Genomic DNA, 25,010 nt, shown 5'->3' on the forward strand with positions numbered 1-25,010 from the left:
CTAGAATGGGGTTGGTAGGGGGTTTTTCTTTTTCTTTTTCTTTTTCGTTTTATTTAAGAAGCAGAGCAGCATTGGAGGAGACTTCTATTATTGTAGCATAGGTGTCTTTTTCTGCTTGGCAGAACTTGGTCTCCTGAACAAATAATTTAGCTCAACGCGTATTGGACTTTTCAAGAGAAACATCTGCTATGCGAATGTGCAACACTAGAAAATATTTGGGTGTAAGGAAAGATATTTCCACAGAAACAGAGAAAGATGAAATTATCCTCTTTGCCAAATCATAACTAGTTTAGGATCACAAAACTAAACATGTAGTAAATATTACTCTAGAATTAAAGATGTAACTGTTGAACCATCCATCCACATGATGCCAAGGAAGGACCATGAACATCCCCTTCATTTTTCAAAAGCTATATTATAAAACTGATCTTCAGCGAGACCAGTCATGAGTATACAAAAGTTTAACTGTCCAGAGACCCATGAACCTTCTTCACTTTCCACAAAATCCCAAAAAACTCTGGTACCACCTGCTAGACAATTGCTACAAAGCATGTACACTTGCAACAGGCTAAGCAAAAACAAAAAGGGTTAGCAAAACATAATGCACAACCTATCTGGATGATGGGGTATTATCTTCAGCAATGTCCACAATTTACTGGTGGGTTATAGCATTAGTTTCCTTGGCTAACTTGGTATGCACCACTTCCTGAAACATTTCTTTCTCCATCCCTCCATCTACTTCTTGTGCTGAGGCACTTTGAAATATCTCTTCCTTTGTTTTCCCACCATTCTCTGCCATTGGTGCCTCATCAGCTTCTGTTATCACCTGAAGGAGTTCAGAAGGGGTAGCTGCTGGATCCAATTCCCAACAACCCTTGGGAGCATTGGGTGCTTCTTCACCTGTAAGCAAGTGACTAGGGACCTGATGAGAGAAACGGAACATCTCTTCTTTAGGAATCCACCTCACTTCCTTGGGGTCCATGTGCTTACGGAACACTGTTTTAAAACCAGCAACCTTACATAGTGGAACAACACACACACCGCGTTCCTCAGCAAAATCATCCAGCACTTCCACCATGTCATATTTGTGTATCACTGCATCAGGGGTGTGCTGATTCCAATCCGGCGACCAATTTCTATATAGTGCCCAAACTTCACTCCTTGTAGGAAATATGCGAATCACCCCTCGTGTGCTTTTTGTCCAACTAACCTTGTTTGAGAAAGAATTTAAAGTGTCATAAATTTCATGTCTGCCAGTCCTGAAATCCCCGCAGGTTTTAGTAAAACCAGAACCCACCCAGTCCATCGGACCCAATTCACTATTGCTTCTTGAGTTAAGCCAACTAATCCGCATCTTAAATGGCTTCAAGGAAATTACCTTGTGAATTCGAGCGTAATAACGAGGCATCCCATCATCATCATATGCAGCCCAGACTTGGTCATCTCCGAAGGACCTTTCAGTTCGATCCAAGTCAAAATTATGAAAATCAGGATCTGGCACATTGATTGACACTGGTGGCGTGGCCTCTTCACCAGTACCACTCTTTTTTACTGTGTCAACATTTACCACAGTCTTCTGTTTCTTATTTACTTTCACCTTCTCTTGCTCTTTGTTTGCCTTCTCTTGCTCTTTGTTTGCTGAACTCTGCCCGTTGAGCATCTTGCAAATTTCAGTTCGTGCCTTCCAAATCAGGATTTTTTTCATTTCAGGATATGGCAACTCTCTTGCGACATTAGGCCTATCGTATGTACTAGATAAACCATAAATTCTTTTTGTTCCAACATTACCTGTACTTAATTCAGATACACCTCCCAAGTCAGCACCATCACTTCCCTTGGACCTTTGATTAGCCATGCCTCCTTGATATCCATTCAAATGTTTATCATCCATTCTTTTCTTTTTCAAAGAGGGATTTCCCATCAAATTTTTACTCCTCTCCCATTCAGCGATTGATTGTCTCCGCTCCAGGTCTCTCTTCATTTTCTCACTAGCCTGTTGAGCCGCACTCACAGCTGGAGCAGCAGCATGACCTGATGCAACGGGGCCACCAACACTATTCACTTTGGAGAAAAATCCTTGTTTGAAGTTTGTCTTATTGAACGAATTAGGACCTAAAGATCCCCCAGCTCCCAAATTTTGAGGTACAGTGCAGTTTCTTCCAGAACTAAGTGAGTTACCACCAGCTGCATGGTGTCTTGAATTCTGATGCTGCTGGGAAGAAGAGGTACTGGATGACTTGAAAACACTCGGAGGTGGAGCTTGTTCTATAGCCATGAAAGTCTTCTGACAATTAGGGCAGACTAGAACGTGATTTAGATAAATCCTGAGATACTGATAATGTGTTTGGCACCGATTGCAAAAAGTCCAAAAAGTAGCGGTGTTTCCGTATGAAGGTGACAGGGTAGGACCACGCTGCGCCCTAGCATTTGAGGTAGCACTATTCATAACATTTTGAAAGGTATTTGCACTGGGTTGCACTGAAGGACCCCTAGTACGGGATAGAACTTCATGTTGAAAACCTCTCTTGTGGTTATATGCTAATCTCTTAGACTCGTCTGATAAAAAACTCCACGCCTCTGAAACCAACTTAAATGCGCCTTCTGCACCAAGAGACTTGTTTTTATCAGGATGAAGCATGAGAGCCAATTTCCTATACTGTTTCCTAATCATCTCATGATCCGCAAAAGGAGTAACACTAAGTATTCCATACCAATCCACTTCCCCATTAATTTTATTCTCTGAAGAGACGTAAACATCCAGTATTGTCAACATTTGCGAGAGACCCTCAAGCTCAGGATATAAATTTTGAGCCTTCAAGGCAAACTTCTTGGAAATAGCATAATTTTTTTCTATAAACTTCCTCTCAGCAAGTGCCTTAGCCCTGACCGCATCATCTTTATTGCACTCCATATTTTCCTTAAGAGTCTCAGTTCTTCCTTACTTGACTGGAATAGTAAGCATACTACAAGAAAGTGGTAGTGCCTACAGATGTTAAGTACCTGATCCAAAGAGAAAACATATAGATCGCCTCAAATTCTGTAACTAGATAAATAACAAAACATTGCCCAAGACAATTATGTTAAAAAACCAGAAATTCAATGCGGAAACAAGACATTCATATCAAAAAAAGCATCATTTGAACACCGAGTTTTTGAACCCTCCCCCGGCAACACAGAACAAAAATAAGTCACTTTTATAGGCAGAAATAGATGATGGACCAAATTAGCTTCAAAACTTCCAGAGATTCTTAAGATGATGGAAACAGAACAGCAAATTATAAGATTGTAGAGCTCAATTCTCCTCCAAAATCCCTCCCTTTCCACTTGAGCCACACACTTCCCCATGTAACAGAAGAAAAGGTTCCACTTGATTACAAAGGATAAAAATGCGTTTTCATCAAGACACTTGGACCTACTTCCTAACACAACATTTCCCCCACACTTCTCAACAGATCTAATCTAAGCAACTTGTGTACTGCTTGAAGTTCAAGCCATATGACATTATTACAACATCCTTCTAAAGCTTGAAACCTTATTACCAGAAAATTTATGCCGTGATACTGTGATAAATACAATGACAAACAGGGAAGAAGACAATAAATACATTAACTAGCTTCAACGAATGCAAATTTCTTATGGTAATATATCACGATGGTATATCTCACAGAGAGACGTGGCCACAAAACGCAACGAATCAAAAGCCATCATTTTATAATAAACCCTTCAACATAATCCCAAAACCACAAGAAGGCGAAAGGCCCAAGAGAATAATTATAAGAATTTATCAACTGGGTAGACTCAAGTTTTTAATTTTATAACAAGAAGTTTGCTGTGGCTTCACAGAAGCAGAGGTTTTACCGGTCAAGTTTCAGTACCAACAACCGTCTGAACTTCTGAACATTTTTTTGGGTCGGAAAGTTCTGAAATTCAGTACTTCCAAATACAAACCCTATCTCTGTGGCATTTCACGAAATTGAACAAAAAAAAAACCAGAAAAGCAAGCGACTTTCTAAACAAAACTGAATTAAAGAGAAATAGTGATTACCCGCACCGCATACAACAAAGAGAAGTCTGACTTGAATTTGAATCTGAGAGGACCGTCACCAGGTACACTGACCTATTAGGCAAAGGCCCCTAAAGGGACATGAGAAAATTCTTAATTGCTCGACTTAAAAATTGAAAATTAGGGAAAAAGTAAGAATGGGTTTGGTGCCTCTAGTATTGTTTGTATATATATTGGTCTGATTTCAACCCAAAAAAATTAACTAGGGTTAAAATTAACTTTGGGATTAGGTTTACACTCTCATATCTTAGTTGGACTGCGTATGCTATGTAAGGAAATTAAAAATAACAAATTAAGAGAGATTCCAAATTTAAATCAGTCTTTCGTAGATCTAAAAAATTAACAAAAAGTAAGATATATGTTGGATAATTGAATTGTTTTAAGAGAATCTGGATGGTACGAGATAAATTTTATTAATATCCAAAAGGAAACGGGGGAGACTTAGAGCCATACCCGTATTACAAACATAAAAAACAAGATAATCTTGAATTTTACGTAATTGATTGAACTAATAAAATATGTGACTACCATATCATCCTTAATTCTAAAGTTTGTAACATTTTTAAATGCAATGAGGGTACACATAGTATTTTATATGTAATAGTAGGGGAAAAAAATTTATCTTTTCTAATATGCTTTATTATTATTTATAGAAAAATTTCAAGGCAATTCATATAAGTGTAAAAGTCACATGTACCTATATATATGTATCAAGTGAAAATATTGAATTTTCATTGTTGACAAAAATAATGTGTTAAAACTTATATATTCATAAAATATTGATGTTGAGAACTTGAGATATTATTTTTAGTATTAACTTTTTTTTATAGAACTTTGAGATGTATATATTATAAGCGCATCACAGAAGTAGAATAAGAATGGTAACCAAAAAATGAACATCCCCAGCCACAAGCAGTGTACAACATTCAACAGCACAGGGTACACCCATCTTACAGAAGTATTTCACCCCTATAAAAATACAAAAACTACAAATACCTGAGACTGAGCGATAACTACAATTTTCACTCTTTTTCCCACTTGGTTTTAAATTTCTTCCTTTAAGCCACCATCGTTTCATTAAACCCTGGCTTCTTGCTAGCTCCGGAAACCCTAGCAGTCCTTCAAAGCCTTTCGTTTTATGGTAATTCAAAAACCTTCTCTTTCTCCCCCTCCCCCCTACTTTTAAGTGTTTTCTATGTTATTACTCTGTTTGTTACTGCTTCAAGATACTTCCTTTGAGCTATCTTTTCAAAATTCTTAATGATATCTTGGTGTCATGTTTGGTTGCTAAGACATGATGGAAAGAAAGGAAGAAAATTAGCTTCAAGATTGGCTTTGGGTGCAATATGTTATTTTTTCTTTTCCATGGGGGGGTTTCTTGGTAACGAAAGAGAGGGTCAAGGCGAAGTGATCACTGGTTGTTGGTTTCTGAGGTTTATGTTCTATTTAGGTGCCAAGAATAAATTGTAAGTTTTATTTGTTGATTTTTCTTTTTCTTTTAGTTATTCAGCAACCGAAAAACAAAATAGTTCTTTTGGATAATGGATGAGTAGAACTGGTGAAATTATGCTCTTTTCTTGTGTGACATACTAGGCTTAGTTGAAAAAGTGTGTTTGAAAATTATTTTGGCTTCTAAACGCTTGAACAACATGCTATTCCTATTGCTTCATCCTCTTTTGTACTAATTTTCTGATATTTCAGGTCATCATTCGTTTATTTTGAACTCTCTGAATTAGCCATCTAAGAAAGCTGAAGGGAAGATCTCTAATCAAACAAAAGGGCATGCGTTGAAGTGAAATGAAGATGGTTCAGGTTTTAGCATAATTTAGTTATCTTTGCAATCTGCGAGTCATAGTAGACTTTGTTAATGCGGTAGACAATGATAGCACCTGAGTTTCTTTATGGTATCACGGCCACCCGGATGAGTAGGACATGCTGTTATTCTTTACAAGGATCCTTAAGTTACTCACTTTGAAAAAAGTTGGGAGAAGTTGGTTTGGTTCCTTTTTTCATGTTGACAAGCCAGTATTATTGAATGCAGAGCTCTTGGTTGTTTGTTTTCACAAGTGATTTCTATTTTGGCCTACGTATCAAAAGAAGGGGAAAAATTTAGCCATGACATTTGCCATATGACTGATTTGTTTACCCCCTCCTAGCTAACGTCATGAGTTGAATGCAATACATCTATTTCATAAGTCTTGTTTGCTTTTTTGGGATTTATATCACTAATTGAAAGGAATTTCACAGGATCCACAGAAGTCAACAGAAAAGCAATTCTCAAAGAAAATATCAAATGACCCCCAGAGTGACCAACAGAATAGCATCACCGAGGTTCCAAGCAACAAGAGCAGAAAAATCACACGTGGAGATATTGAAGTTGTATGACATTTTCTAACTTATATCTGTTTGAGCTTGAGTATGTATTGTTCAAAGGATGAAACTTAATTACATTATTTTGCTTTGGTACAATAATGAATGTTGTAGGTCCAGAATTTGATTGAGAGGTGTTTGCAGTTGTATATGAACAGAAATGAAGTCATCAATACCCTCTTAGATCGTGCTAGGATTGAGCCTGGCTTCACAAGCTTGGGTATGCCACTATATTATTCCACATAATTTCCTTTGTTTTTTTTTCCTCGGGATACATGGGAATAAAGCCTACCTCTGACTTCTGCCTTTTCTTTGACATCTTCATAATTTTTCATTGTTCCCAATGCATCATAAGTATCATTAGTCAATGGTGCCAAAGAAGAGTTTGACTTTGTAGTTATATTGCTGCTAGTTCAAAATCTTTGATGTTCCTTAGGTTAATCCATAAACTTGGTTTCAAAGCTAATCACGTTAGTTGATATTCATCAGATTTGAATTGTCTTTACAATAATAACGGCGACACTGTTATTTGATTTGGATTTAGAACTTCTCATTTCTTCTCTTCATGGAATGGAGGCCATTCACTCTTTTGACCTGAAACTCGTAGGTATTTAGTTTGAACAGCTAAATTTGATTGAGAAGCCATTTAACTGTTATCCCCACTGCATTATTCAGATATGTGTTCTTGCGAACGTATCATTTTTTTAGCTATCTGGGGTCATTTTGGGTAGTTTTCCCGTAATTTATTTTTTCCAATCCATTCCACTTAATATACGGCATGTTGTTCACCATTCTGCTAATTCTAAGGAAAATACTGCACCCTACCACGTGACCAGTAGGAAAAATCACATATGCTGTTTTGTTCAATGAAACCAGAAATTGGAGCACATTTTATTATAATGATCTTTTTTCCAACTGCTCTAATGGGCCTCTTTTTTGTTTTTTTGATAACTTAGTACTGCAGAAATTGGAAGAAGAAAATGCAGAATTTTTCAAGGCCTACTACATAAGGCTAAAGCTGAAAAATCAAATTGTTCTGTATAACCGTTTGCTAGAGCAACAATACCATCTGATGAAAGACCAAGTCCCTCCAGAGGTTCCATTGCCTCCTATGCAAAATGGAATGCATTACATGCCTGGTATTTCCTTCATATAGAACTTCCTGATTGTTCCAGGGACACACTAGCATTCTAAATTCTTACTGAAGAGAAGAGGCTGCATTCCGTTTTCTTTTCTTTCAATACCAATGATCAGTTTTTGAGTTCCAACTTTGTTAAAAAACGTAAATTACAACTTCAAATCAGAAAAATAATTGAGGAGAATTCGCTCTTAATTTGGTTACACCTCATTTGGTTGATTTGTTGAGTACATGATAGGTTAATCTCCGTATGTTTTCTTGTTTTTATCAGTTCTCATCTATGGGAAAGAAAAACGCATAAAAGGATGTAGATGTTTTCAATTAGACTGCTTTTAACTTTAGTTGATTTGAAGTACTTCATAACTGATGATTATGAAGTGTTTTTTTCTGGTCTGTATCTTCTCGTATTCAAAATCCTTCTCAGTTTTGTTGTTGATTTCTTTGAATGTTGGTGGCTATTTCTAATTGAATAATATGCCATAAATATCATTGTAAAGCAATGCCTTATTTCTCTTTTGTTTATATTTAGCGCAGTTCACAGTTCATCTATGGGGTACCCCATCATGCAGCAGCCTCCAATTCCATCTAACCGTCATCACCAAATTAGTAACATGGGCACTATATCTAGTTGTCATGTGGTAAATGGAATCCCTGCTCAAGGACATTTCCACCATATGCCGCTAAACTGTGGTAACGAGTGAGGCTTCTATCTCATATCCACTTTTTTCTTTACTTTCCATATGATTTATCTTGTATGGTGATAGCTACATTTTTCCTAATGAAATCGCATTCAAAATCTTGTTCTGCTAATTTTCTTGCTAATGTTCAACATTTGCATGTTTTGTTGCATTCATTTAAACTTCAATGAAGGATTTTCATGCCCAGTGGTAGCTGTTATCCATATCTGATAAAGTTTGTGTGTGTCAATCCAACACATGCACAGTCCCCTTCCTTCATTTATGATGTGTTCTTTATATACCCTTACTGTTTGGCTCCTTGTTGACTGATGTGGACAGAAGCCTAGCTGATGCACCATCTATCATCCCTGCCAGTGGTATCAAGACAGAGATGCTTTCAAGTCCTGTATCAGTGGCATCCAATGGACAATTTCCTTTCACTCCATCAGAAATATCAGGGCTAGGTGTGGACACATCAGCGCTTGACTCTGCATTTACTTCTCATTTAGCAAATTTAGAAAGGTTGGGTATTGGACCAGATGGTGGGACCAGATGGCCCAAGGAGGCCCATCGATCATCGGGTCAGTCTACTTGGAATTTTGGCCTCTTTGATTCTACTGCTGAATGGCCAAACTTGCAAGGTAAGATGCAGTTTTTATTGATTCACAATCTTATTTTGAAGAACATGGGAAGTGGTCCATTATATCCAGGCAGAGTTTTATTGTATAAATTTTCAGTATTTGACTGTTACTGAAGTTATCATGCTCTTGTTATTTTTCATTTATTTATTGTTTGCATGAACAGATCTTGGAGCACTGGGTAACTATTCGGGTTCACCCTTTCTGCCTCCTGAGTCGGATGTTGTTCTTGATTCTCCAGAGCAAAATGACATGGGTAAAATTGAATTAGATGGTTCCTTTCGTATTATATTATGCGTTAAGACAGCTAAAACTAATAAGTATCACATTATTGTGGCAGTTGAGGAGTTCTTTGCCGACGCTGGTTCAGGTCAAGGCTCTCAATCAGAGTAGACTTCTTATGCGCCAAGGTGAGAGAGGTCTTGTGGAAGTGTTTGGAGGACCTCTGTCCGGTGTTCAGGATCAGATAGCTCTATCAACCTCAAAGTCCTGATTCTCAAGGAATATATGGTACTCCTTGAGCAATATAACATCCGATTTCATGTAAATTTTGAATCTCGAGTTGTTCCAGCAAAGAAAATAGAAACAAAATTGATGAGTTATAATCATCTTGATGTTAATTTTGATGTTAATTGATAGCTATAATTTTCCAAGCATAAGCAATGAGGGCGCCGTTCAAATTTTTTGATCTTTTCAAAAACTCACTATAACTTTGCAAGAAGAGAGAGTTCATAGAAACAACCTACAAATACCTTGGGAATAAATCGTTATGCTTATTAGACTTATTAAATTTATTAAACTCAGATGCCCAAACTGATAATACCTTAGCAGATAGGGCATCATACAATACAGACCTGGAAGGAGAAGGTTCGGAATGAAACCCATCTTCTCATTACAAGAGCAATTAGGAAACAAAACCGATGAATAAACAAATTGCTTTCATTTCTATAAAGCACTCAGCCACTTGCATGTGCAAGTTTAAAAATCGATTACTTAAAAATGTTAATAAATCCACACATGCAATATAAGGTTTCTAAACACGGTGTTCACTGGCTGGCTCTGCTTTGTCGTGGTGGAACTTCACCACAATGCAAGTTATATTGTCTGCACTACCGCGGCAAAATGCAACAGCCGTTAACTTTCGAGCTGCTGCCTCAGGTTGTTCTTCTGTTTGGGCCACTTCAACAGCAACCTGACACAAGGCATAAATAGATAAGCAGGGTGCTGGGGTTTATTTAACCAGAAACCCAAAAATTAGTCACAAATAGAACGAGATCTTATCATTGCAACAGGCAATTGGCAAGACACCTGTTTATTTACAAAAACAGAACTCGCTCATCTCAGAGTCTGAGCATGACTGGACAGGTGCATGCCCTTGCGTGGGTCTATGTATGTGTCAAAATTGACGGTTAGGGTGGGGTAGGTTTACCTCATTTGGTACCACGTCCCATAACCCATCACTAGCAAGCACGATAAATTCAAATTCTTCATCCACCTCTTGGTCCTGAAAAGAAAAGAGACAAACTAATGAAAACTTATTTTCTTTAGCTTCCAATCTATGGATTACGCACATCCATCATATATAGAGAATACATATATGCTTAACCAATATAATCCTCGTTACACATACAATCAAGACAATACTCCTAAGATACAACATACTAACAAATTACTGTTCACCACATTCGCTACTTGGCTCCTACACCATGACTAGAAAGATAGAGGAAAAGACTGATTCACTGAATGGATAGATCAAATACTCGGTAATAAAGCCAGAATCACACAAGAATATCAATGGTCACCTGGATCTCAGGTTCTGCGACAACAAATTGTTTCAACATGCGGTTCCCAAAAGCCCTAGACATAGCCAGCACACCTCCTACCCTCCAAGTGCCTGAGAACATGACACAAAAATAGGTGAACTAAATTTATGGAATTGCGATCAAAGAATGAAATATGCAGGTCTACAACTGTGTTTGGATGGACTGAAACCATGCAGTAATTTTGAAGTTCATACATCAAATTATGAATGTGCACCACATGAGCACACCGGGAGTGAGACCTGAGTAAGACATTATCTGTTTCTATAAATTTATCATGACAGCCAACATATAGAAAATGTAGTTTCCATGCTTCAATTAGAGAGGTTTTATTTGAGAGTCTTACCTGCCCACATTACAACACCCCCGGCACTTTCAATTCTCTTCCTCTCATCACTTCGATTTGGTTTGTGATCCTCAGATAAAGGAATTGCTGTCAAAAACGGGGGAAAAAAAGTCCTCATTTAAAAATCCAGCATATCAAAGTATTTAAATTCTTAACATTCTATATACAACATTTTCAGCATATTAAAGTTGGAAAGATGTCCAATATACTTCATGACAAGTTCAGTTAAGTACTATCAAAATTTTAACCACTTTTAAATTACTCCTAATACAATTATTACCTCTTCCTGCCTTCGATATTATTGTACGTGAATCTCCAACATTGGCAACATATAGATGGTTACCAACCAAGACAGCTGTTGAAGCAGTAGAACCATCATCACGGTATGTATCTCTTTCAGAAGCCAAGAAATCTGCATCCGTCTGTTGATACGATTCACCTGCAAGCTCACCCAAGTTACCCAATAGAACCAAACAACCAAACAGACCCATGTCACAAGGTGAAAAAGTGTTCCATGCAGGATCCCACACCTTGATGAAATGTAGGCGTAAAACATTTCATGTCTAAAAGACATGAAGTTAAATATTTTCACCCGTATGGGATCCTGCATCAGAAAAGGGGATATGCTACAATCGTATAGCCCTAATGCTTCATTATAAGTGCTGCACAAATTTGAGGCATCAAAGAACTTGGACGCACTAATAGCTAACTTAGTGTCTGTAATAAATCGTGGATGCTTCATGAGATTCTCAAATAGATGCTCCTTCAAATATTCAGCAGCACGAGAACCACCATGACCTGTAAAGAGAAACACAATAATTAGAAAACCTTGAATCATACTCATAGGCCAAGTACTTTCTGCTTCAGCCAACAGGCAAATCCTTATATTTGATTGAAGTGTCAGGACAAGTAGATCCTAGGAATAAGGTCGAACTTGTTTAGCATAAGTTCATAACCCTCAGAAATATTCAAGTAATATCAACCCACTCCATGATTGAAATCATTAAAAGATTTTTTTTCTTGTGGTTGACAAATAATAAAACGCTTTTATTATTCCATTTCCCAGGACAATTACCATGCGTGCCATCTAAAGTAGCAACCATTATCAGATTCGCTCACCTTTTGCCACTGCAATTTCCCAAGGGGTCAGCCAATAATGGTTGCAACTATGTTATAAAAAATAAAATAAAAAACCAAAGTTCATTCCACGTGTCCACACACTGTGGATACCATTTCACACACCTAAGGAATGACATGGAGCATTATACTAAAGTAATCAGAAATTTTCCCTTTCTCTAAGATAAAGATGATAAGGAGAATCTAACCATCGAATATTCCAAACAGGCAGACTGTTTGCCCATCGATTTTGGACATTTTAATGTCATAAAAATCCTCCATGGTTGCTCTTTTTCCCCTGAAACTTGAATAGCCGCAACTCAGTTTTCCGCCTTCACTGTGAATGAGACAAAAAGGAACATGAAGTTAATCCAAATCGTATTTCTTTCACAGCTACTACTAGTTAGATTATTCAGTATCAAAATGCTTCTACTTATAGCTCAATAAGAATATTGATTTTGCCCATATATTTCACCTAAAAGAAAAGGAACAAATAAGGAGAATCCATATAAACCTTTTCAAACCCCCGCTGGTATATTCACCATCTTCATTTTTGTCTGGCAGCACATCAAGAATGGAGCCTCGTTTTTCCATCTCACCTGCATCAACCATCATCCTTAAACTCGTCCTAAATGCTCGGTTCCACGGATTGGCACACTTGCGAACTCTCTCAAAATTGTTCAAATGCACCCTTGCTTTTGTGAACGTTACTATATGGCCAGCTTGAGCAATCACACTCCTTATGCAAATTTTGCATATCATCTAAATAGACCCGTCTGGCTTTCGGTGCCAAATCTTCTGTAAATAATTGCCCAGCAAAAAACATGAAAATCACTAAAAGATACCAATGTAACTCAAAATGATCCCTTTTCTTTGCAAATTGTCCACACACAAAAATAACTTCTTACAAATAAAATTCCAGTAAAATGAGTCTGCTACAAGTATACAACCACCTAAGCATCACTGAGCTAAAGTTTATCTAAGAAGCAATCAACAAAATGATGAAACATACAAACACATTTCCTGTTTCTATTACTTTAGTCAGCTTTTCACAAAATCAAACAGGAAAAATTGATAAGTTTACAGGCAGCAAAACACATACGCATCCACACAGCCAATGAAAACCAGATCAAGAGCTAAATCAGAGCAAATTTTGCGATGAAATTAACGAAAAATACTTGAATTTGATTACATAATTGTCGCTGGAAATCTTCGTGTTTGAGCTCCGAAAAGAGTCGGATCGGATCGGATAGAATATACCGGGCTCAAACGAAACGGTTCGGGTTGAAGTAAGTGGAGGATCCGAATCTAATAGCGTAATCCAATCAGCGCCATACGTACATACATATATGTACAAGATACACCTTTCTCACTCCAAAACCTGATAGCATCTGAAACCCTAGAGATAGAGAGACTGAGAGAGATTCAGGAGGTGGATAAATACAGTGAGACACTAAGCGAAAGTTGAGAGAGAGAGAGAGAGAGAGAGAGAGAGAGCTTGCCACCGAAGAGAGATGGCAACGTGGCGCTTTTCATGCATCCACTTTAGCAATTATACGGTGAACCCGCGTCCACAATAGTTTTTGAGACCGCTAATGGTAGATGCCGCGTGTTCCTCATCTCTGAGTTTAAATACTAATTATTCATTAAGTAAATAGTAATTCAAACATAACTACTAATTAAAGTAATTAAAAAAGAGAGATTCAGATTATGCCATTCAATGGGTATAGTCGCTACACTTTCTAAAAAATTCTATTTATGGATAATAGCCGCACGGCTGTACATTTGAAATATTCTATTTATAGAGTAGAGTATAGCCGACCGGCTATACTTCTTTCCAGAAAAAAAAAGGCGCTGGGCCCTAGGCGGTAGCGGTTCCCTTTTTTATACATAGTCTAGCCGGGCGGCTATACTCTGGATTTTTTATATTAAAAAATAGTAACGCCGGTCGGCTTTACTGGGGTTTTTTTCATTTCTTTTCTATAAATAGGATAGCCGCACGGCTATACTCTATAAATAGACACGGTGATCTTTTTTTATCATTGTTTTTCCCCAATTTTTGTTTATCGATAAGAGTAGTTTAGAGCATTATTCATTACTATTAGGCCATTACCCGAGTCTCTATTGTTCCCTTTTGAGTTTTTACTTTTTTTAGAGTTATACCCATATAAAGAATTTAGCATTTTCACTTTTAATATTCATATTGTACACGTACGTATGTATTTTTCATGTTTAATACACTTGTTTTTTACAAAATTCATGTACTATACACAAAATACTCACACATTATTGAATAAAAATAATATTTAAGTATCACGGCCGTACATTTGAAATATTCTATTTATAGAGTATAGAGAGTAAAGCCGCCGACCGGCTTTACTGGTGTCCTTTTTGTAATTCTTTTTTAAATAGTATAGCCGCACGGCTGTACATTTGAAATATTTTATTTATAGCATATAGCCGCCCGGCTATACGTCTTTCGAAAAATAAAAGCCGCTACGCGCTAGGCGGTTCCCCCTTTTTCTTTTTCTTTTTCTTTTTTTATACATCGTATAGCTGAGCAGCTATACCTTGGATTTTTTTAATTAAAAAATAGTAAGGCCGCACGGCTTTACTGGGGTCCTTCTTTTTTTTCAAATCTTTTCTATAAATAGTATAGCCACACATGGACATACTCTTTACATAGACACTGTGATTTTTTTTTTTATCATTGTTTTTCCCCCATGTTTGTTTTTACTTTTTTAGAGTTATTATCCGTATAAAGAATTTAGCATTTTCACTTTTAATACTCATATTGTACACATACGTATGTATTTTTCATGTTTAATACACTTGTTTTTTACAAAATTTTCAAGAATACACACAAAATTCACCTATCATACACAAAATACTCACACATAATTGAACAAAAATAAAATTTATTAAAATATCTAAATACTAATTATTCATTAAGTAAATAGTAATTAAAACATAACTACTAATTAAAGTAATTAAAAAAGAGAGATTCAAATTATGCCATTCAATATAATCGCTATACTTTTTTAAAAATTCTATTTATAGATAAGCCGCATGGCTGTACATTTGAAATATTCTATTTATAGAGTATAGCCTACCTCTTTCCAAAAGAAAAAAGGCGCTGGGCGCAAGGCGACCGGCTATACTCTGGATTTTTTTAATTAAAAAATAGTAAAGCCGGTCGGCGTTACTGGGGTTTTTTTCATTTATTTTTTATAAATAGGATAGCCGCACGGCTATAATTTTTAAATAGACACGGTGATCTTTTTTTTATCATTGTTTTTCCCCAATTTTTGTTTATCGATAAGAGTAGTTTAGAACATTATTCATTTTTATTAGGCCATTACCCAAGTCTCTATTGTTCCCTTTTGAGTTTTTACTTTTTTAAGAGTTATTACCCGTATAAAGAATTTAGCATTTTCACTTTTACTATTCATATTGTACATGTACGTATGTATTTTTCATGTTTAATACACTTGTTTTTTACAAAATACACACAAAATTCACGTACTATACACAAAATACTCACATATTATTGAATACAAATAATACTAATTAAATACTTAAATACTAATTATTCATTAAGTAAATAGTAATTAAAACATAACTACTAATTAAAGTAATTACAAAAGAGAAATTTAGATTATGCCATTCAATGGGTATAGCCGCACGGCTATACATTTAAAAAAATTCTGGAACAGCCGTACATTTGAAATATTCTATTTATAGAGTATAGAGAGTCCGGGGTCCTTTTTTTTAATTCGTTTTTATAGCCGCCCGGCTGTCCATTTGAAATATTCTATTTTTTGAATATAGCCGCCCCGCTATACGTCTTTCGAAAAATAAAAGGCGCTGGGCGCTAGGCGGTTCCCTCCTTTTATTTTTCAATTCTTTTCTATAAATAGTCTAGCCGCACACGTCCATACTCTTTACATAGACACTGTGATATTTTTTTAATCATTGTTTTTCCCCGATGTTTGTTTTTACTTTTCTAGAGTTATTATCCGTATAAAGAATTTAGCATTTTCACTTTTAATACTAATATGGTACACATATGTATGTATTTTTCATGTTTAATACACTTGTTTTTTTACAACATTTTCAATAATACACACAAAATTCACCTATCATACACAAAATACTCACACAAAATTGAATAAAAACAAATTTTATTAAAATATCTAAATACTAATTATTCATTAAGTAAATAGTAATTAAAACCTAACTACTAATTAAAGTAATTAAAAAAGAGGGATTCAGATTATGCCATTCAATGGGTATAGCCGCACGGCTATACTATGTAAAAAATTCTGTTTATAGAGTATTTTTAGAGTATAGCCGGACGGCTCTACTGCTTTCCCAAAAAAAAAAGGGCGCTGGGCGATATGCGCTAGGCGGTTTCCCCTTTTTCTTTTTCTTTTTATAAGTAGGATTTTTTAAATTAAAAAATAGTAAAGCCGCCCGGCCTTACTGGGGTCTTTTTTTTTTTTCAATTCTTTTTTATAAATAGTATAGCCGCACACGGCTATACTCTTTACATAGACACTGTGATCTTATTTTTATCATTGTTTTTCCCCAATGTTTCTTTTTACTTTTCTAAAGTTATTAACCGTATAAAGAATTTAGCACTTTCACTTTTAATACTCGTATTGTACACATATGTATGTATTTTTCATGTTTAATACACTTGTTTTTTACAAAATTTTCAAGAATACACACATTCGAGGTTGGGGTCGTTTTGGTAATCTTACTGTACATAGGATTTTTCTTAATTTGATGTGTCTGCCTCGAATTCGGGTTAGAACATCCACATTTGGCTCCCTAAACCACATCATTAGACAAATTTTAGGGAGGAATTGGAAAAATACAACTCCAATCATACTCACTATTCACCTCCTAAAATAGGGAAACTTCTAGAAGCTCCTAAATCTAATGAGAGAGAAAGGACTCCTAGTGGCTCCTTAAAATTTAGTGCTAACTATTTTTTATATTATTTTTTAATAGAGAATGACCAATTCAAAAAGAGTTATAGCATTTATGACTCTCTAAACTAGAGAGTATGATAGGATTTAAAATTTTATAGAGAGCTCCTAAAATAGCTTTTATATATTTTTCGCTAAATTTTAACTAAAAAATAGAGAGCATGGTTATAGATGCTCTTATATCTTAATTTACTTGAAAATCATGTGTTGATTATGGATAGATCACATGTCTGAATGTGAGATAGAGTGCATTCGTAACCTAAACATGTAAGTTTTTTTGCTAAACATGGCAATGGCATTGAATTGATACGTATCAAATATTAAAAAAATGGATTCATTTTGTCCATAAACAAAGAAGAAGAAAAAAGGCTTTCTCCAACCAAAAACAAGTCACAACCCACACATAATTTCCATATGATCATTGATTTTATAGGAAAATAAAATCCTATTCATATATGCCAGGCTAGGGATTCCGAGCCTATGTATTTATAGAGTTCACATATTTCTCCGCATTTCGCTTCATTTGAGCCCGTATAATAATTTAACGACTTAAAATATAACACATCAAACTTAACATATAAATTTTAGTTTTGTTATTTTTTTTCCTAAACTTTCGCTAGCCCCTGTTATCTCTCCCTCTCTCTCTTCCCAAGAATCTCCAATTCCTACTCCCTCTCTTCGACTATAAAACTCAATTATAATTTCAAGTATCATTACGGTTAAATTATAACTTGTGCATTTGTTTGTGTTTAAATAAAGAGTTTTTATCTCAAATGGTTCTTGAGGTTTGTGAAATTATCAACTTTGGTCTTTTATGTTTTTTTCTGGCATTATTGGTCCTTTATGTTACATCTTACATATTCATTTGGTTAGTCCCGATCTCTTGGACTACAAGGGTCCAAGAGATTTGTGGTCACTCACCGTTGGATGTAAATTCAACGGTTCACTCACTCTTGCACTCCTTTTGAGAAACTTTTTTGAACCATTGGATTAATATCCAACGGTGGGTGACCATAATTTCTTGGACTCCTATGGTCCAAGAGATCGGGACTGTTAATTTGGTATGCCGTTTAGGTTCTGTCAAAATTTATGTTAAATTGATGACGAGGCATGTATGTGGTGCCCACATATCCAATGAGATAATGCCACATGGATCTAAATAAAAAATTACTTTAAAAAATATGGTTTTAACATTTAAAATCTAAAAAACTTAGAAAATTAAAATAAAGAAAAGAAAAAAGAAAAATAGCCACTCTCCCCCTTCCTCGTTTGATCTCTCTCTCCTCCCCAATTAAAATCACAGCCTTTTTTTTAAAAATGTATGTTGGGAGAAAAAGCCGATAGTATTTTATTCATATGAGAACAAACAACTAATACAAAAACTAGGTCGTCAAGTATTAGGCGAGTTTCTCTACACATTCGGGCTTAATCGTCGGTCTAACTAGGTAGCCTTACCAGCTCAACCACAAGCAGAAGTAGGAACCTTGCCACTGATAGAATACCCCATTTGTCCCCTTAAGATCATGCCCATAAAAACTACTGATTACAATCTTCAAATAAAACATCAACAAAAAAATCTGGTGATTCCTCGAACCAACTAATAGTAGCCCTAATAATCACAGTCCCTATTTTAAGATAAGTTATCATGATATGGTTTATTTTATCGAAAAAATTGTTTACTTTCATTTATTTCTTAACTGCATGTAACTGTCATTACCTTAGTTAAAGCTGTTAATTAATTACTTGCCTGGATGGTAAACTCGAAACAAATTTTAGACTTGTTTGGCATATTTCTTAGCCTAGCCAAACAAGAAAGAAATCTCTAAACGAAAACTTGAGTCAACCTAACAAAATCAATGAGTGGATGGCGGCTTCTCATAAGCGGGAAAATGCTATTCCTATCTGGACTATTTTGGGCTCAAATGTTCTAAATAGGGAAACTGGCGCTCCATAGCCAACCAACGGAACTTACCCTAACGATACGTCACCTCTTCAAAAATTTCATTTCATATTCTTAATCAATAATCTTTAATTTAATTCAATTTCCTCCTAATATGTAACATTCATTCACTGTTATTTTGCGACAACGTAATTATGTTTTTTACTTTTCACCTCCCGTGGTTTCTGAAAAAATATATGTGGCTGGTACTTTTGAGTTGACTCCTGGGTGGAGTCTTTGAGGCGTTGTTGACTGTTGACTTTTCAAAAAAATGTATGACGCTCATTCACAGTACTACTCACGGTCACGGGCGTAAAAAATAATACCGTCCGGTATTTCCAATTCCAGTCAAATTGCCGCCAGCTCACAATCTTTCATACCTGTCTATTTGTTATCTGAAAATTGTTATTTTATCAAAAATTCATATAAAATTACAGAAAAATACTATCTATCTATCAATCTATTAATCAAAATTTATATAATTTTTTTATTTACAACAAACGCATCAAATGAAACATCACTAAAAATCAATAATTCCAACTAAAAATCGATGATTATTATAATTTATTTATAATAACAGCACTAATCGGTATCTTGCTCACGCCATACTTCTAAAATGTCACAACTTTAACAAGTGGGTTATAAAATAATTTGACATATCTGTGATCATTGCTCTAAAGAAAACAATTTTGGGTTCAAAAAGACAAAAGCTGACTGACACAACAGATAATTCAGGAGGGATTTCTTTTCCAATTTCGAAAAAAGGAAATTCTGATTTATTTAAAAAGGTGATAATACAAATAAAAAATAAAACAAAAATAAAAAGCTGCTATATCCCCGGGAAGTGCGCGGGTACAAGTTGAAGTTTCACTTTTTTCACACATCGGCCAGCGTACGCACCGGACCGAAAAGTAACCGCAGAGAGCGAAACGTATAAAATGGTTTTCTTTTTTAAATTGTTTTCTTCACCACAGAGTGGGTCCCAGAACAGAAGACTTTGTTTGCCTAAATCAGAATCGCCAATCGTCGTTCGTTGGACTATCCTTTCCTCTCTGTCTGAGTGTGTCTGTCTTGAAACCCAAACTTTTTAGCCTATAATTTAATCACGAGGCTAACGCTGAGTCAGACTCACAGACTCACAGACTCACAGACTCGGAGACCCACTCCTCCTTCCCTCTCTCTCATTGCCCTAGACATTTCCGCGAACCTTCTTCCTCTCTCTCTCTCTCTCCCTCCCTCACTGATTGAATTTCAAGCACAAAAAGCTATCTGGGTTTTTGATAGATAATCAAAGGGAGGACTTTCAGTTTTCCACCATGGAGAACCTGTTCGTTTAATCACTCAGACTTCATTGTTTGGTAGGTTATGTTCCTTCATCATTTTTTCTTTTTGTTGGGTTTTCTGTTTCTCCTATTTTCAATATCTTAATTATTTTTTGGTTTTTTTTTTATACAAATAATTATTTTTTGGTTTCAGTGACATAGTTTTTCCCCCAAGATTGGTTTTTTTTTTTTGTCTGTTGGAATGTTTGTTCTTTTGAATTTAAGTTCATGATCTTTGGTGGACGAAGATACGATTGAACTTCCAAGTCTTTCGAAAGTTTAGGATATAAATTACTTTGCTTTCTCCCCAATCCCAACTCATGTTTGTTGTAATGATTTTATTTTTGTTTTGAAATTTGAAATGTAAGAGGTCTGACAATATTGTTAAGCGGGAAATTATTCTGTAGTTTCCTTGCCGATGAAGATTATAAATTTGTTTTTTGTGTTATTGCATATTTATGTAGTTTTGTATGTGTTATGTGTGTTAACAATGAATTTGTGAATGTTGTATGGATGGATGCCTGCTGTTTTGATGGGCTCTTCCTTAAATGAAGATATTTGGGTACGGATATTTAGTTTTAGTGCGACGTCTGCTTTTTGAATTGCGGCAAATGGCACTTTGAGACTTGACTGTTCGACCCGAAAGTTCCCCCCTTCGTTAGTAATTTTAGGACCCATTTTGTTTTTTTTTTTTCTTTTTCCCATCTGTGAAATTATAATCCTTATTTCTTTTTCCCCCAAAATGGAGGCTTTGATTTATTTGACGAAAAATGAAAGCTTCTATTTTCAGTTCAGTTTATTTTGCTCATGATTTTGTTTTTGTTTTTTAATGAACTACTCTGAATCTTTCTTTAGGGGGACGGACTTTGGGAACTTCGTGGTGCATGAAGAAGTTCTTTGGGTTCTCCAAACGTTCAGTGGTTGAACTTCCATTTGGAGATTTTATCGAAAGCAGGTTTTTGTCTTTTTGGACGAAAATCCAAAGCAGGTTATAGTCATGAATTTTCATCAAGAGAAGTTCGTCAGGTTAGTTCAACAATAGTGCTAACCTTATGTGATATCATGTTCACTGTTTTGCATCCATATAGTTACTTTCACGCTCCCAGAACCAAACAAGTTAGAATTTTAGATGCTTCATTTGCCTGCTATGCTTACTCTGAAGTACTTACCACGTTTGACAAAGAAGAAGAAAAAAGTAGTACTTACCACAAGTTCTACACCATTATGTTTTTTGGACTTATGTTTAACTTTTGCGTGTGATGTTAGATACCCGGAAATCTTCTGACGGGTTAATTAAATTGGATGCATTTATTTATATATTTTTGAAATTCAGGTTTCAGGATTGGACTTCAGAGAAAAAGGTTGAGCCACTATATTCTCCAGATGATGAAATACACCCAGGAAAATTCAGAAGGACAATCCACTCGGTGTCAATGAAATTCCAAAGAGGGTTGGAATCTGGTTCTGAGAGGATTAAGAAGTCATGGAAATCCTATTCATTTGATGGAGTCGTTGCTAAAAGCTTTGGTTCTAGAATTCTTGATCCACAAGGGCCTTTCCTTCAAAAGTGGAATAAGATATTTGTATTGGCATGTCTTATTGCTGTCTCCCTTGATCCCTTGTTCTTTTACATCCCTGTGATCGATGATGAGAACAAGTGCCTTGGCTTGGACGAAAAGATGAAGATAACAGCTAGCGTTTTGCGTTCATTTACAGATATATTTTATATTGTTCACATAATTTTCCAGTTTCGTACTGGATTTGTTGCTCCTTCTTCTCGAGTTTTTGGAAGAGGTGTTTTGGTTGAAGATGCTTGGTCTATTGCAAGGAGGTATCTATCGTCATACTTCCTAATTGACATTCTTGCAGTCCTCCCACTCCCACAGGTAAGGCTAACCTTCCTATGTCAGAAATCAATTAGTCTCATACTTGAATTTATCAGGGCTTCATATCATGAGTTGCATTCATTTGGTGTTCGGTTACTCATCTAATATGACAGGTTGGGGAGGGTCTTTATGCCCCTTACGCTCTCTGCACAGGATTTTTATGTCCCCATATGTGCTCTGCACAGGATGGATACTCATGTTTGCCTAATTGGGTGTACCTTTTGGTGTTGGATTTATTCCTAAATTGTATCTGGTATCTGATACTTTGAATTCTGTGTATAGCACGCTTAATTGTAGTGAATGTCTTGTTTCAATTAGAATGTTATGCATATTTTGATTTTACCTTGGACCACTAATAATTATCTATGAAATATTCCCAGGTGGTTATAATTTTCATTCCAAAATTGGGCGGCTCAAAATCATTGAATACAAAGAATTTGCTGAAGTTTGTTGTTCTATTCCAGTACTTGCCAAGGGTTATACGAATATATCCACTATATAGAGAAGTCACAAGGGCTTCCGGCATACTGACCGAAACTGCTTGGGCAGGAGCTGCATTTAATCTTTTCCTTTACATGCTTGCCAGTCATGTAAGTTTGATCATGATATGAGTAACTGCAATATAATTGTCCTTCTTTCAATATTCTGATTTTCAAGTAATATGTTGCTCTTAGGTGCTTGGAGCCTTTTGGTACTTAGTTTCCATTGAACGTGAAACCACATGCTGGAAAGCAGCCTGTGGGAACAATGCTACCACATGCTACCGTGAGGATTTATACTGCGATACTGTTACCGGCAAGGCTTTGGATAAGATCACATTCTTAAATTCTTCATGCCCCATACAAGAAGAAGATAAATCACAATTTGATTTTGGAATATTCCTTGATGCCCTTCAATCTGGCATTGTTGAATCAAGCACACATTTTCCTCAGAAATTCTTTTACTGTTTTTGGTGGGGCCTACGAAATCTAAGGTGTGTTTATACAACTTGTTGTAGTGTGCACTCTTAGGGTTATCTGATGCTGAGCTCAAAACCAGTAGAGTCAGCTTTCAAAACCAGTTTTGGTATTTGGTTATTTATCCTTGGTATTTTCATTCTGTAGTTCGCTTGGTCAAAACCTTGGAACCAGTACATATGTTTGGGAAATCTGCTTTGCAGTCTTCATTTCTATCGCTGGCTTGGTGCTATTTTCATTTCTCATCGGAAATATGCAGGTTGGTACTTAGTAGTTTTAGGAATTGACACTTCCTCATTTCTATTTATGTTTTGAGGTTCTGACGAAATTTAAGTTCTTTGAAACAGACATATTTGCAGTCTACAACCACGAGATTGGAGGAAATGAGAGTAAAAAGGAGAGATGCAGAACAGTGGATGTCCCACCGTTTGCTCCCTGAGAATTTGAGAGAGCGCATCAGGCGGTATGAACAGTATAAATGGCAAGAAACCAGAGGTGTTGATGAAGAGAATTTGATATGTAATCTTCCCAAGGATCTTAGAAGGGACATAAAGCGCCATCTCTGCTTGGCTCTGCTTATGAGAGTGAGTTTGCCCACCATTATTGTCTTCTTAATTAGTATGCATTTGTATGTGAATGGAGTAATGGTGGTATTGTATTGTTGGTGATCGTGAACAATCTTGTTAGTGCGTTTCACCTCAGGTCTTATTCATTTTCAAATCCTTACATCAAACCCCTAGATATTGATTCTTACTATGTTCTTGAATGCATTTAAGGTACCAATGTTTGAGAAAATGGATGAACAACTGCTGGATGCAATGTGTGATCGTCTCAAGCCAGTACTCTATACAGAGGAAAGCTACATTGTTCGGGAGGGAGACCCAGTTGATGAGATGCTCTTCATAATGCGAGGCAGGCTATTGACTATGACCACAAATGGTGGAAGAACTGGTTTCTTCAACTCTGAATATCTCAAGGCCGGTGACTTCTGTGGTGAAGAACTTCTCACATGGGCTCTTGATCCCCACTCATCATCTAATCTTCCCATCTCGACCAGAACTGTCCAAGCCCTTAGTGAAGTTGAAGCCTTTGCTTTAAAAGCAGATGACTTGAAATTTGTAGCCTCTCAATTCAGGCGGCTTCACAGCAAGCAGCTCCGCCACACATTCAGGTTATACTCACAGCAGTGGAGGACTTGGGCAGCTTGTTTTATACAAGCAGCATGGCGACGTCATTGTAAGAAGAAGCTAGAAACATCTCTGCTGGAAGAGGAGAATAGGTTGCAAGATGCACTGGCCAAGGCTGGGGCTAGCTCCCCAAGTCTAGGTGCCACCATTTATGCCTCACGTTTTGCTGCTAATATACTCCGTACTATACGGCGTAGTGGTACGCGGAAGGCAAGGGTGCCAGAGAGATTACCGGCCATGCTACTTCAGAAGCCAGCGGAGCCTGATTTTACTGCTGAAGAACAATAGTAGGGGTATATAGATGTTTTAATCGAGTGCAACCTTTGGTTTTGTTGCGTAAAATGTAACATGAAATCATTTAACTGAAAAAAAAAAAGGGAAGAAAAATGTAATTGCGTAATTGTAGAGTGTCACATTTTGTTGTGTTGGATCCGTACCAGTTGTGTAAATTATCCGTTTCGTATATGGCAATGCCTGATTGTTTCCTGGTTTTACGAAAGCTTGAATTTTTGTTAGCTTTGGATAAATCTGGCCGTGGATTTTGAAAAATGTTCG

General features: G+C 36.3%; 4 protein-coding genes across 9 annotated transcripts; 2 read left to right on the plus strand and 2 right to left on the minus strand.

Moving 5' to 3' along the window:
- Positions 1–254: 254 nt before the first annotated feature.
- On the minus strand, positions 255–4,206 carry LOC110767170 (DnaJ heat shock amino-terminal domain protein). 3 transcript variants are annotated; one of them, XM_021970629.2, is made up of 2 exons: positions 4,052–4,206; positions 255–3,000 (listed from the first exon to the last, which is right to left on the minus strand). In XM_021970629.2, the coding sequence occupies exon 2, from the start codon at positions 2,909–2,911 to the stop codon at positions 653–655; it is 2,259 nt and encodes a 752-aa protein (XP_021826321.1). In that variant the 5' UTR covers positions 2,912–3,000; positions 4,052–4,206; the 3' UTR covers positions 255–652. The 3 variants fall into 3 exon arrangements, with proteins under 3 accessions (XP_021826321.1, XP_021826320.1, XP_021826323.1); XM_021970628.2 differs by having other exon boundaries at positions 4,046–4,203; XM_021970631.2 differs by lacking the exon at positions 4,052–4,206 and adding an exon at positions 3,859–4,005.
- A 796-nt stretch (positions 4,207–5,002) lies between these two features.
- Positions 5,003–9,545, plus strand: LOC110767172 (uncharacterized). 2 transcript variants are annotated; one of them, XM_088247865.1, is made up of 10 exons: positions 5,003–5,204; positions 5,356–5,529; positions 5,765–5,875; positions 6,311–6,442; positions 6,548–6,653; positions 7,390–7,572; positions 8,106–8,268; positions 8,588–8,889; positions 9,053–9,142; positions 9,227–9,545. In XM_088247865.1, the coding sequence occupies exons 3-10, from the start codon at positions 5,861–5,863 to the stop codon at positions 9,277–9,279; spliced, it is 1,044 nt and encodes a 347-aa protein (XP_088103991.1). In that variant the 5' UTR covers positions 5,003–5,204; positions 5,356–5,529; positions 5,765–5,860; the 3' UTR covers positions 9,280–9,545. The 2 variants fall into 2 exon arrangements, with proteins under 2 accessions (XP_088103991.1, XP_021826329.1); XM_021970637.2 differs by lacking the exon at positions 5,356–5,529 and having other exon boundaries at positions 5,004–5,204.
- Positions 9,546–9,807: 262 nt separating this feature from the next.
- LOC110767171 (Protein phosphatase 2C family protein) lies at positions 9,808–13,686 on the minus strand. Of its 3 annotated transcripts, none has more exons than XM_021970634.2 (9): positions 13,361–13,686; positions 12,683–12,963; positions 12,378–12,505; positions 11,752–11,850; positions 11,333–11,491; positions 11,053–11,139; positions 10,689–10,780; positions 10,316–10,390; positions 9,808–10,078 (listed from the first exon to the last, which is right to left on the minus strand). In XM_021970634.2, exons 2-9 carry the CDS (start codon positions 12,928–12,930, stop codon positions 9,920–9,922), a joined length of 1,047 nt encoding a protein of 348 aa, XP_021826326.1. In that variant the 5' UTR covers positions 12,931–12,963; positions 13,361–13,686; the 3' UTR covers positions 9,808–9,919. The 3 variants fall into 3 exon arrangements, with proteins under 3 accessions (XP_021826326.1, XP_021826325.1, XP_021826324.1); XM_021970633.2 differs by having other exon boundaries at positions 12,683–12,966; positions 13,347–13,686; XM_021970632.2 differs by having other exon boundaries at positions 12,683–12,966; positions 13,361–13,685.
- Positions 13,687–20,141: 6,455 nt separating this feature from the next.
- Positions 20,142–24,954, plus strand: LOC110767126 (cyclic nucleotide-gated ion channel 1). Its single transcript, XM_021970570.2, has 8 exons — positions 20,142–20,462; positions 21,282–21,452; positions 21,760–22,312; positions 22,693–22,902; positions 22,987–23,285; positions 23,416–23,527; positions 23,616–23,852; positions 24,045–24,954. The coding sequence occupies exons 2-8, from the start codon at positions 21,424–21,426 to the stop codon at positions 24,741–24,743; spliced, it is 2,139 nt and encodes a 712-aa protein (XP_021826262.1). The 5' UTR covers positions 20,142–20,462; positions 21,282–21,423; the 3' UTR covers positions 24,744–24,954.
- Positions 24,955–25,010: the final 56 nt, after the last annotated feature.

The sequence above is a fragment of the Prunus avium genome, chromosome 2, assembly GCF_965620075.1.
Source record: "Prunus avium chromosome 2, drPruAviu1.hap1.1, whole genome shotgun sequence".
NCBI lineage: Eukaryota > Viridiplantae > Streptophyta > Magnoliopsida > Rosales > Rosaceae > Prunus > Prunus avium.